At 43.1% G+C, this 14,209-nt stretch overlaps 1 protein-coding gene across 2 annotated transcripts in view; it reads right to left on the bottom strand.

Moving 5' to 3' along the window:
* Positions 1–14,209, bottom strand: part of dpyda (dihydropyrimidine dehydrogenase a) — a 307,704-nt gene that overhangs the window by 105,841 nt on the left and 187,654 nt on the right. The window contains exons 14-15 of one of the 2 annotated variants that reach the window (XM_079805615.1): positions 13,992–14,156; positions 226–294 (exon numbers count right to left, since the gene is read on the bottom strand). In XM_079805615.1, the coding sequence (XP_079661741.1) occupies positions 226–294; positions 13,992–14,156 (234 nt within the window). Of the gene's footprint in view, positions 1–225; positions 295–10,309; positions 13,780–13,991; positions 14,157–14,209 lie in introns of those variants that run through there. The other variant, XM_079805614.1, reaches the window with a different exon arrangement.

The raw sequence follows: 14,209 nt of genomic DNA, 5'->3' as shown, positions 1-14,209 counted from the left end.
CCGTAAATGTAGGCTACTTTAGATCCAGGATTAGCTGCCAGCGATTCAATAAAGGGCTTTTTTTTTTGGATAACAGTAAATGTTGGTTTTGCAGTTTGGTACAGGACAGTATGTGATGGCGTGGGTACACATGCAGTGTTATCAAAAGAGCCAAATTATCCCTAAGGGAAGAGGTTATTATTTCACAACTGTGTGTATCCACAAATTAGCATAACAAAGACTCACCTCTGCCATTTTGGCAAGCTCGGTCCAATCAGCTTTGTTGTAGCTGCACATTATGCTGGATATGACAATCTATGGGGGAGAGAAGATAGATAGAGAACGAGAGTGAGATTTCAGCATGGACAGAATTCAAGAACAGGTTTTCTTTGTGTCACCTTGCGGCCTTAAACAGAGGCCTGTTTTATTGTGTACAAAAGGTTTCCCCATCAAGGTCCCATTTTGTCACATTATAAAATGGATCTGAAGGCCATTATCTTGTCTTTAAAAAGCAGCTGCCTTCTTCATCTCAGCCCTCAAAGTCACAAAATCAATATTTATAATTCACAAGACCGGGACAAATCCACTGTCGCGCTGCCATTATTAAAACAGTATCAAGCCCCAGAGCAGGGTGTTAGATAAGAGCATTTGCTGGATTAGCCTGCGCCATTTGTTGTTTTCTTTTTTTCTCTCCTTTGGACACACAATAAGCCAGTCATAAAACAGGTTACGAAAGGTCTGCTTCTCAAAAACAACTCCTGGTTTTCAGTAATCACGGACATAAAAAGCTTTTGAAACTGCACTGAGCGTACCATAGTTTCAATTCTCCAGAGATGGACTTTCTGCCTACACTTGCTAGTGGAAAAAGTAGCTACCAGGTCAACATTTCAGCACACGGTGTCCCTCGTCTTGATTTTTCTCCAGGAAAAATCTAACCGTGTTAACCGCATATGTGGCCACACTCCATTATGTGCCTAATAGCTGCAGAGATGTGGACCCAGAAAAAAAAAAAAAAAAAAAAGCAATGAAGACCAGTCTATCTTGTGCGACTTGGTCCAACAATGCGATTACATCTAAACTGTTGTCTCATCAGATGTCCGTGACTTACACTCGCTGCTGATGAGGTGGAGGTGGGCGGCACAGGGGACGGAGAAGATTGGTGCTAACAACAGGAGGACAGGAGTCCGGGGAGACTCCGAGAAAACTGATTTCATGGGAGGATATTAAACTTGGAGGCTGTGCTGTCCCCCCGGGACAAATTTCCGCTAGATATAAATCTCTCGGGCATTACGCTTTCCCAAAAGCAGCAGGCAGTTAGGCGCTAAGCTTAGCCCACCTACACGAGAGCAGAAAATATTGCCAAGTTTTAGGGGGCAAATAAAGTTAAGCACTCTGACATTTACCGCCGAGATTTACAGTACAACACTGACATATAAGTGATATTTGATACACCCTGAAATAGTGTTTGGTAATATTACCATAAACCTCAGGCCATCAGAGAGCAACAGCGGGGTACCTAAAGAAGACGAAGAGATCAACGCTGCAGGCTTCATTTCGGTATTATACGCAACGCGACTATTCTGTTTTGATTTGGGCTTGACCTTTGCTTGCTTCAACGTCATGTTATTGCAGAACAGCCACTGAGAAGCTGGAGAGGGACCTAGTTTTAAGTTTATTAACACCAATCCAGCCTGAGCCCCCCTGCTGGAACGTCACATTAACCATTGCCGAGACTGCGGGGTTTGAGGAAGATCAGGGATTACCTAGTTATAAGCTTAATAACCTCCCTCCAGGCGAGTGCCTCTGAACCCACCTTACACTCTAACAATGTGTCTCCATGGAGATGTGTCACCTGAAGGCCATATGAGAACATGTGGAGCGATGATTCCCGCCGATTCTCTAACGCAGTGCTATGACCATTTCCTAATAATGGGAAAAAATGGACAAGCTGATAACGGCAAACCACAATTTGTCCAGTTCCGAGCTACACTGGCCAAGGCAGAATCCTGATGAGAGTTCTTTTTTTCTGGGAACGGAAAAGAGCGTTTTAGCACAGTGGGTGTATGTGTGAGGGATTGTTAGCTATGAATGCACGAGAACGAAGCAATCTGAAAGTTCGCCATCCTGACCTCTCCCTCTCATGCTGACAAATTCAAAAACAGAAACTATAATTGCACTATAGCAACACACTCATACCCCTTTTCCACCAAAGCAGAGCCAGAGCTAGATTGGAGCCAGAGCCTAGTTTCAAATCGGTTCTTTGTGTTTCCACACACAAAGCCCCAGCTCCGAGCCAGGAAAAGTGGTTCTTAAGTAGCACCAAAACATTGCTGGGCTAGAACAGGGCTAGAAGTAAGAACCGATTACGTCAGGCGCTGGGGGCGGGGTCAACAAGACGAACACAAACTTTAGATCCACCATTTTTGAAATAGCAGCTAATGGAGCTAACAGCTGCTGCTCGTTTGTAATCTCCGTCTATACAAATTACGGCGAACTACATGAATGCGTTGGATTCGCTGTGTTTGTGTTGTGTTTTGATGCCGATGTAGGATCGTTAAGCCATGTGAATGAATAGTAACGCAACGTTTGCATTGTTGATGGATGGCTTGTTCGCAGCGGTGCTGTGCAGAGACCGATCGCCGTATGATAACGAGTCCAGCGAGAGCACACGACTCCTTATGCTTTTGATTCACTCATGCGTTTTTTTATATCATACGTGGATCGGTCTGCGCAGTGACGATGCATCTCGAACAAGCCTGGTTAGTTTGTGTTTCCCGCTGCCCAGGGTTGCCAGGTTTTCACAACAAACCCGCCCAATTGCTACTCAAAACAAGCCCAATCGCGTTCCAGGGGGGGATTCCCCAGTAAAAATCACATTTGGGGGTAAAATATGTGTTTTTTGGCACTAAAATTCGCATTCCCGGGGCTAAATATCACATAATTGGGGTCGCTTCATCCCGCGGACATGAAAAAACAGCCCGCGGCAAAACCACATACTTGGCAACATTGCCGCTGCCTCGCTAGCGTTGCTGAGAAAGATGAGACGTATACAGTGACGTAATACATGGCTCTGTTGTGGCTCTCAGCCCGTGGAAAAGCAAACCGGTTCTTAGAAGGCTCCTCAGTCGAACCAACTATGAACTGGGACTAGCTCTGGCTCTGAATTAGCTCTAGCACTGCCTTGGTGGAAAAGGGGTATCAGAGGCATCTAAAGCATTCGTTAATGTGACAATGGGTACTTATAGGTTGCAGAAACATTAAAATATGCAGCAGTTTTTGGACTTTTAGGCCCCGTTAGGAAAATTCTGGTGTCCATTTTGTCAATTCGACTTAAATGGTAAAATTCACCATCCAGAGATATAAGAAATTCACGAATCATGTTCACGGAAGAGGTAATGATTGATTTTTGTATTACCTGTATCACATCGTTTTATATAATCATAATGAATTAGCTGAAAGGAACGTGAAATGTAATGCTATATTAGCCTGGTACTGAAATTACCCAATATTTGAAATTCTTGCACTGCTCTGCTGCACTGCATTATGTGCTCTGTATGACAAAAAGGTTTAAAAGTGATATTTTTAGTTTCGTCTGCTTTTGCGGTCTAACAGCGCTTGACAATGTCAAAATGATTGTGATGGCCAATCAAATCAAAGTAGGCAGGGTTAACTGGTCACAGAAGCAGAGTGCGAATACCAGCGTGAAGCATCAGTTTAACACTGCAAGAGAATGAGGTAAGAATTGAAACATTTCAAAGGTTTTTCGATAGAAATGTCAAATGATCGACAGTAACATCCAGTGATGCAAACTACTTGACTTTTTTTCTGAAATATGGCCGTTTTGAATTTAAAATATGCATTTACGTGATTCATGGAATGGTCTGAAGAGACAATGCTGCATATTGGTGTTGGTTGAGGAGACCCCCCCCCCCCCTTCTATGTAAAGTGCTTTTAGTGCCTAGAAAACCGCTATATAAATGTAACAAATTATTATTATTACATGAAAAGTCTTATGTATGTGCATATTTTAATGCTAATTAAATAATAATTAAATTTGCAAATAGTTCAAAATTATTATTTCTCAACTATACTCCAAAAAATGTCAGGTTGTTTTAACCCAAATTTGGGTCAAATATGGACAAACCCAATCGTTGGGTTAATAATTTAATTAAAAAAATTTAACCAACGACAGGGTTTGTCCATTGACCCAGATTTGGGTTTAAACATCTTTTTAGTGTAGAATTAGACCTAGAATTTCCTTCACTGTTCTGTTTCTACAGGCTTTATAAAAATTGTTCCTCCTCAATGTTCAAGACATGGTTATGGCCTTGCAATAAATAATATATATTTGCTTACCTGTCTATTAAAACCAATGTGAGAGCGGAGCCTCTGTCAAATCCAAGTTTGACACGAATCTCGAAAACGGAACGTCGATATTGATCCTTGATTAATTCCTCAGTTTGTCCCAAAGCCTGCTTACACGTTTTTTTTATGTACTTGAATTTTTTATGTACTTGTGCCAATGAATAATCATAATCTATGATGACGACACTACAGCACTACAGATGCTGCATAACCACCACTTCCGCATTTGTCCATGTTGCCATGGAATCTACAAGCGAATACCAAGGATAGTGCGGATATTACATCATTGATGTAACCCAAGACTGGTTTCCCACTGAAGCTAAGCAGGGCTGAGCCTGGTTAGTACCTGGATGGGAGACCAACTGGGAAAACCAGGTAGCTGCTGGTAGAGGTGTTAGTGAGGCCAGCAGGGGGTGCTCACCCTGTGGTCTGTTTGGGTCCTAACACCCCAGTATAGTGATTGGGACACTATACTGTAACAAGCACCGTCCTTCGGATGAGACGTTAAACCGAGGTCCTGACTCTCTGTGGTCATTAAAAATCCCAGGATGTCCTTCGATAAAGAGTAGGGGTGTAACCCCGGCATCCTGGCCAAATTTGCCCATTGGCCCCTCTCCATCATGGCCTCCTAATCATCCCCATATACAGATTGGCTTCATCACTCTGTCTCCTCTCCACCAATCAGCTGGTGTGTGGTGGGCGTTCTGGCGCAATATGGCTGCCGTCGCATCATCCAGGTGGATGCTGCACCTTGGTGGTGGTTGAGGAGAATCCCCCTTCTATATGTAAAGCTCTTTGAGTGCCTAGAAAAGCGCTATATAAATGTAACTAATTAATTAATTGATAGGCGACAATGACAAGGGACGAGCCATTCATTAAAATGTTAATTTCTCTGGGTTTACTTTTCTCTGGATCCTTGGGAACTTTTGGGATAATGTAAGTACACAACTGCATGAAATATATCACACAGTACAAGTGGTATTTGGATATTTTATTACAAAAATCGTACATATTGTGCCTTTAAATCGGTTTCATGTTTGTGTAGTCTGAACACGACACATCAGCCTTATACAAAAATCTATCTATCTATCTATCTATCTATCTATCTATCTATCTATCTATCTATCTATCTATCTATCTATCTATCTATCTATCTATCTATCTATCTATCTATCTATCTATCTATCTATCTATCTATCTATCCATCCATCCATCCATCCATCCATCCATCCATCCATCCATCCATCCATCCATCCATCCATCCATCCATCCATCCATCCATCCATCCATCCATCCATCCATCCATCCATCCAACACTCATGGCTCAACTTCCTGTTTTAACAGGAAATACGTTTGTCAAGCCCTTTCTTGGGGTGTCTACGGAAGGAAAGCATATTTCGGCTCAGTCAGGGCCCTTAAAAGGAGCTTCTCTTTCTCTACTCTCTCTTCACCTTGTTTCAAAAAGAAGCGATACATCTCTGCTGCTTTCATCCTCAGTACAAAAGCCGCCCCAGTGAATGCTGGGCTTCACTTCCATTAGTGCTGCCCATGATTGCCGTTAGAATGTCCTGCAGAAATCAATTAATCCTTTGATATTTCTTGAGCACAAAAAAGAAAAACCAGATACAAGAATCTTAGAAGTGAACAAATGGTTTGTCATTTTGTAATTCCAGCAAGCATATGCCGCTCCTGCTGTACCGATATGATGGCAGAATAAAAAAAAAAAAGTACTTATGGATGGAGCTAGCTCACATCATAAATATTTGGATTTCATTAACAAACATGAGGATCACATTACTATGAATAATAAATGGAACAATGAGGAATGAATATTGAAATCATATTCAAATTTTATGACTTGAAAGCCAAACCACTGTGGAAAAATTTAAAATAACTAGCTACCACAGAGAGTCCCATGTGGATTTCACCAAACATGGAGACCTCCTCCCATACATTGTGCGGAAGAGATTAGAAATAACTCTTTTCTCTTCTCAACATGTTCATATCATGTGTATCTTTATGTTCATTAATATAGAAATAAAACAGCAGCTGCTCTGCTATTCAAGCTGAATATTCTTACAATCTTACACCTTGTCCAAATACCCACGGCTCATAAAAATCACATCTCCAACTAGCTGGAACTGTTAACAGTGTCACACAACATGACATTTTGACGGACGCATGGATTCTATTTTAGACACGTAGTGCCGCTGTGAATCTCATTGATCTACATTGTCAATAGAATGTTCCTTCAAAAAAAAAATGTATAGGCAGACTTATAAAATTGAAGGGTCACATAAGCAGAAATCAGACATACTATAAAACTTACGTGCTATAAAATGATCACACACTATTTATCACACACTGGTAGAGCTTAATTTTGTTGCGATATACCGGTATTGATGATAACCGTGATATTAAAAACTTGAAATATTGATTAAGGGTGTGATATATACCGGCATTGCCGATAACCGTAATATTCAAAATGAATAGTACACAAATGATAATATGACACATAAATAATCCAGCGGCAGTACCTTGACATCCCAAAGTACAATAGGTGGCGGTATTGCACCTTAGCGCTGCCATCTGTCATAAAGCAGAAGACGCAGTGAGCGCAGCTACTACTGACGTGCAAAATCATGTTGTCCCATAAGACAGAGGAGAGTCTACCCACACTCCAAAAAAGCAAGCTTGACAGTATGGAGCACAAATAGAGGCAATACCAACAACCTGTTCACCCACATCCACGTCCATCATCCTGTGGATTTCGCCACTGTATACAGAGAGTAAGTTGCAATTATTATGATATTCCTGAAACGGGAAATGTTACACTAAAGGGGTCATGAGAAATCAACTCTCCCTTGAGCTTTTGATAAATGAAAGGTCATGGTAATATAAGAATATCCTGTAAGTTTCAGAGCTGAAAACTTCCTTGTTAGTCAAAGAAAAGCTTTTATAGACACCAGGCCCAGCAAACGATCGATCTCAGAATATGTCACACCTTGATGTGAAACACCGCCTCTGCAGAAGAAGATCAACGCCTACTTCATAACTGCCTGTTTAGCCCCGCCCACCAATTCGCGCATGTAACATAGGCCTAGTGTTAAACCGTCAAGCTAAAAAACAATGAACGATGAAGTTGAGGATTAAAAAATATTGTGCAGTCATTGGGTTCAACAGTAATGCAACATGGAAGTACCCGTGTTCATTCTAATGCCTGATCTGAAATGTGATGATTCATGCAGTCAGATGTTCTTTGTCTGTGTGTCAGTAAATTAGTCCAGTGACTAAACATCAACTTGCGTTGTTTCTCTTAGTATGATGAAAATATTCTGTTATTTAACAGTGATTAAATTCTATAAAGAAAGCGATCAAAGAAAGCTCCCTTTGCAATGGTTTGAGCAGCGCGCGCTGGAGCTGTCAATCAAACAGGAACGTGTATAAGTGACTCCCGTTTTATTCAACAAATCTCTTAACTATATCACGTTTGCACTGTTAGTGAAGATGAAAGCATTCGTTAGTGCACAGAAACTGAGTTGCAATGACGAGATCACTGCTTTCATGCGCTCAGCATGTGTGTGATCGGCTACAATGATCATCACTGCAACCTTTCATGCCACGATCTGAATATAATGCCATAGAACTAAATATAATGCCATAGATATAAATATAAATGCCATAGATCTAAATATAATGCCATAGATCTAAATGTAATGCAACACTTTTCACGATTAGTTAACCATGAGAGCTGTAATAGTAAAAACGCGTTAAAAGAAAGAGTAATACTATTTCAAATGGAAAGATGTTAGCCAATCACAGCGGTGGGTGTTTACACTGAAGTCTCACAGCGGACACGCCCCTTAAAACGGAGCGTTCAGAGCAGAAGGCTAAAGTCAGGGTAGGAAAAATGCCTTTTATATATAAATGATGACAATTTTTGTTGTAAAAAGCATTCTAACATTATAAGTGTACGCCAGGAAACATCATAAAGCAATACAAAAACGCAGTTCATGACCCCTTTAACCTGTTAACTGCTTATGCTTTTCTGTGTTGTGTTATACTTGCATCCCTTGAGGCTTTTATTCCAAAAGTGTGCTCTTTCGGTTAAACTTCAAATATATTTAGAGAGGAATATTTTGTTGTATTACCCAAAAAAGGGCGATGTGAGCATTATGAAATGAAATGCTAAAAAACACCGGAGGGCGCCCTCACGCAGAAACTCCAACAATGGCTGCGTTCCACTCCACTTTTAGACGCACTTGCGAACTTGCCTAAGCACTTTCCCAGGGAATCCCTGCCGCCATTTTGAAGTGTGTTCCACTTCGTGAAGTGGACGAGGGAAGTTTAGATGTACAGACCAAGTCCACTTCTGTACAAGTCTACTTCTTATGTACACTTCAGGCAGCTTCATATACCACAAATGCAACACGATTGTGACGTCACCGCATATCGCATTTAATTTACCCCACCACAAACAACTCTATGATATATTAATTATTTTATAAAAATATTTAAAACAACCCAAACACACCTAAATACATATAGAATGCTGCAGTAAACAATTTTGTAAGGGAAAATAAATAATAATAAATCAACTCTAAAATGGATTCCAAGTGATCAAGGGACGTTCCAATTGGTTTTTGAGGACGTTCCAGGTCAGTCCATTGCAAAGGTTCCGCCAGTAGTGGGCACTTATGCAACGTAATGACACACATCCGAGTGAACGAGACGGAGGGAAGTTAGCGAGGGAAGGGCACAATAAAAACGAGCTGGAATGCAGCCCATGAGACCCATAGAAGTATTAAACTTTTGACGTTCCAGGAAATCCGTAACAGAGGGTATGCATTGACGCCACTTTCCCGCCAGAACACGGCCCCTCAGCCACACTGAGTGGCAAAAGAGCCTATAGCATGACTGGATTTAAAAGGGGAAACTGCTAAAACGTGAGTAAAACAAATGATTACCAGTTAAAACTAAAGGTTGAACTAATGTGGTGTTCCTCACAACTTACCAAATATCCCAAGATCCATAAGATATTGACATGCAGCCAGGAATCGTGTTTTCCTGACATTTATATGTGCCTATGTTTTGATGTCGGGGAAAAACAAAGCAAATTTGCCTGTGAACGCCTTATATAAATACAATATAGCTACATCTAAATCCAGGTGATCACTTATATCAATGTTATATATATATCGTCCAGCCCTAAAACTTGTATAGTAAAAAAAACATACAATTATGCAGAAGATATAAATATTTCATTCATGAATTGTCAATACAATATATAAAAATACATTATATAGGGTATGATTTTACCCCGAAATTCAACATATTGCCCCAAAATGATAACTGCAAATCCATGTTTCGCTGCCTGGAGTTGTTTCTGTGAATTGCAGCGATCCATTTGCTTCTCTTTTCTGCAGCTTCCGGCAGTCTGTAAAAAATATATTCTCCGATTTCTTGTCAAATCTATTTGTACAGTCAATCTCAAAGCTCTTTCCGGTTTTAAATATGTTTTGTGTGTGTTTCGCGGCATTCACGCTAAAAACCAGTACTGCCACTCAGTCTTTTTGCCACTCAGTGGGCATTAACTGCAGTCACTCCGGCCGACGGTGACGTCACGTGCATACCCTCTATATGGACAAAGATATCCAGCTATCGCTGCAGCTGAACAAAATGCAGTTTTGACAGATTAAACAAGAAGAAAAATATTAACACACCATTGTGACAGTATATGGTTTATATATGTTCTTCAAGCCATCTTGGATTTTAATTCTTTACTTCATTCTTAAGGCTTCAGTTTCGGAAAACCAGTGGACATGTAGATGGACTCTAGTTGAAATGCTGCCCATTGATGTAGGCCTGATTCAAAAGCTCTCAAGCTCAAACACATTTCTGAGTCCGTCCTCTGTGTGGATTTTCTTTTGGTCTGCATAGGAGCAACATCAAATCAAAATCAAATCAAATCAAATCACTTTATTTGTCACTCTACATATGCACAAGTGCAACAGTAGGTGAAATTCTTAGGTGCAGTTCCGAGCAACATGGTAGTCATGACATGACATGTACAACATTTAAAGCAGCATCAGATTACACTGATGCGCCCACAATTACTCACAGCACAGTAAACTCTACAATAAACAATAAATAATTTACACAATGTGAGTGTAGTTCTCACAGCTTTAAACAATGTACACATACTTACAATATACATATACTTTAAACAATATACACTAAACATACACTAAACAATATACATTACGCTATAATAGTAATAATAATATACAATGTACAGTATAAAATATTATTCACAGATTGAAAAATTGAAATCCAAGTGCAATAGATGCTGTATGATAAATAAATGTGTATATAATGTGTGTTTATCTACAGTGGGTTGTGCTGAGTGATATTCTGTCCAGTGTGTGTTATGATCCTGATGGGTCAAGAGTTAAGGAGTCTGATTGTTTGTGGGAAGAAGCTGTTCTGGAGTCGGCTGGTGCGTGATCTGATGCTGCGGTACCGTCTGCCTGATGGCATCAGTGAGAGCAGCCCATGGTTCGGGTGGCTAGAGTCTCTGATGATCCTCTGAGCTCTCTTCACACACCGCCTGACATAAATGTCCTGGAGGGAGGGAAGCTCACCTCCGATGATGCAGCTGGCCGTGCGCACTACCCTTTGCAGGGCTTTGCGGCTGCGGGCGGTACTGTTGCCGTACCAGGTGGTGATGCAGCCAGTCAGCAGGCTCTCTATGGTGCAGGTGTAGAACCGTGTGAGGATGTGGCGGCTCATTCCAAACCTCCTCAGCCGTCGCAGGAAGAAAAGGCGCTGATGAGCCTTCTTCACAACGGCCTCGGTGTGGACGGACCATGAGAGTTCCTCTGTGATGTGGACACCGAGGAACTTGAAGCTGCTGACTCTCTCCACCGGTGCTCCATCGATGGTGATGGGGCGGTGTTCTCTCTCATTCCTCCTGAAGTCGACCACCAGCTCCTTGGTCTTGCTGACGTTGAGGGAGAGGTTGTGCTCCTGACACCACCGTGTCAGAGTGTGCACCTCCTCTCTGTAGGCCGTTTCATCATTGTCAGTGATGAGACCTACCACCGTCGTATCGTCAGCAAACTTGATGATGGTGTTGGAGCTGTGGGTTGCCACACAGTCATGTGTGTACAAAGAGTACAGGAGTGGGCTGAGAACACAGCCCTGAGGGGCTCCAGTGTTGAGAGTCAGTGGTGAGGAGATGTTACTGCCCATTCTGACCACCTGGCGTCTGTTTGACAGGAAGTCCAGGATCCAGCTGCATAACAAGCTGTTTAAGCCGAGAGCCCGGAGTTTAATGTCAAGTATGGAGGGCACAATGGTGTTGAATGCTGAGCTGTAGTCTACAAACAGCATTCTCACATATGTGTTCCTCTTTTCCAGGTGGGAGAGAGCAGTGTGAATTGTTGATGAAATGGCATCATCAGTGGAGCGGTTTTTGCGGTATGCAAACTGCAGTGGGTCCAGTGAGGGGGGGAGAACAGAGCAGATGTGGTTTCTGACTAGTCTCTCAAAGCATTTGCTGATGATGGGGGTCAGAGCAACAGGACGCCAGTCGTTTAAGCAGAGTGTTTTTGACTGCTTAGGTACAGGAACAATGGTGGACGTTTTGAAGCATGTGGGGACCACAGACAGGGAGAGGGACAGGTTAAAAATGTCCGTGAAAACTCCAGCCAGTTGGCGCGCGCACGCTCTGATGACGCGGCCGGGAATCCCGTCTGGACCCGCAGCTTTACGGACGTTCACCCGCCGGAAGGATCGGGTTACATCCGCTTCAGATACGGAGAGTGCACTAACCTCTGTATCTTCAGCCGCGAGCTCTCTCTCCGCGAGGGCGGTGTTATTTCCCTCAAAGCGAGCATAAAAGGTGTTGAGCTCGTCCGGGAGAGAGGCAGCGGTGTTCACGGTGGAGTTTGTGTTCCCTTTATAGTCTGTGATGGTGTTAATTCCCCTCCACATGCTTCTGGAGTCGGTGGTGTTGAACTGTCCTTCAATCTTGTCCCTGTACTGGCGTTTTGCTGCTTTGATTGTTTTCCGGAGGGCATAACTTGCTTGTTTATGCTCCTCCGCATTACCAGAGTTAAAAGTGAAGGTCCGCGCATTGAGTGCCGCGCGAACATCCCCATTTATCCACGGCTTCTGGTTTGGGTACAGCCGAATTGTTTTGGTCGGAACAACGTCATCTACGCACTTCCTGATGAAACACGTTACGCTATCAGCGTAGACCTCGATGTCGTCATCAGAGGCCGACCGGAACATCTCCCAGTCCGCGTGATCAAAACAGTCCTGTAGCATAGAGTCCGATTGGTCTGACCAGCACTGGATGGTTCTGAGGGCGGGTGCTTCCTGTTTCAGTCTCTGCCTGTAAGCGGGCAAAAGTAGAATGGACGCGTGATCTGATTTGCCGAATGGTGGGCGAGGGAGGGACTTGTAACCCTCCTTGAAGGGGGAGTAGCAGTGGTCTAAAACACGGTTCCCTCGCGTGTTGATGCTAACATGTTGGTGGTATTTGGGTGCGATGCGCTTGAAGTTGGCTTTGTTAAAGTCCCCGGTCACAATAAACGCAGCCTCAGGATGCGCGGTTTCCTGCTCACTCACTGACCTATACAGTTCCTTTAGTGCCCGGTCTGTGTCGGCTTGTGGGGGAATATACACCGCTGTGATGATGACCGCGGTGAATTCCCTCGGTAGCCAGAATGGTCGGCACAGAACCATGAGAAATTCCAGATCAGGAGAGCAGAAAGACTTGATAGAGTGTACGTTCCTCTGATCACACCAGGATCGGTTGATCATAAAACACACACCCCCGCCTTTGCTTTTCCCGGAGAGATCTTTTTCTCTGTCCATCCGATGCACGGAGAACCCCGTGGTTTCGATGGCTGAGTCTGGAATCTCAGCGGACATCCAAGTTTCTGTAAGGCAGATAATGCAGCAGTCCCTCGTGTCTCGTTGGAAAGAGATCCGCGCTCTCAGCTCGCAGAGTTTATTGTCCAGAGACTGAACATTTGCCAGTAAAATACTGGGAAGCGGGGGTCGGTTTGCGCGGCGTCTTAATCTGACGAGTACGCCAGCTCTACAGCCCCTTCTCCGGCCGCGTCTCCGCGGCCGGGCCACCCAGACAAAGGGTTCCGCTGCTGTGTTTGTAAACGGCGTGTCGTCGTTGATGAATTTAAAGTCCGGTTTTCGGTGTGCGATTGCCGAACCAATGTCCAAAAGTGTCTGTCTGTCGTACGTAGTAAGGCAGACAACATCCAAGACAAAAAACACAAAAACTATAAACAGAACAAACAAAAAACTACAATGCTTCAGCAGAGCTTGCGACGTTGCGGCCGTCCTCGGCGCCATCTTGACTCTTGACTTTTCTCTTGACAACATCAGAACCGCACAACTGCACAGCTTAGAGGAAACATTGCACATCAAACGTCAACTATGGACACAAAGAGGTCGTTTATCCTCATGCAATATTTCGCTTTCGGTGAGCACAGAGACAGGCGACGCATTGTGCCTTAAGCTGAAGCGTTATTCGACCACTTTAAAGGCATTCAAAGCAATATATATCCTAAAATTATGACCATTCTAGATGTTCAAGTCATGTGATCTGTGCTTACATTGTCAGGAAAGTCGGCTTTGAGTTCCGTGACGCTCTGGCACCAGTAGGCAGCCGTTTTTTCACTGATCAGCTCAATGTTGAGGAAGGAGCCCTGTCCAGGTCCAAACAGCGGTCCGGAAGTGGTTCCACGCACTATACGAGGAGACACATTGGTGACCAAATCCTGCATGAAAAAAAGAGAAAACGTTTGGATTTAAGCAGTTACCATTCAGATTT

This window comes from Gobio gobio, assembly GCF_949357685.1.
Source record: "Gobio gobio genome assembly, chromosome: 23".
NCBI classification, from domain to species: Eukaryota; Metazoa; Chordata; class Actinopteri; order Cypriniformes; family Gobionidae; genus Gobio; species Gobio gobio.
Note: the sequence above shows the minus strand (reverse complement) of the source record. Positions and strands in the feature narration are given on the sequence as shown.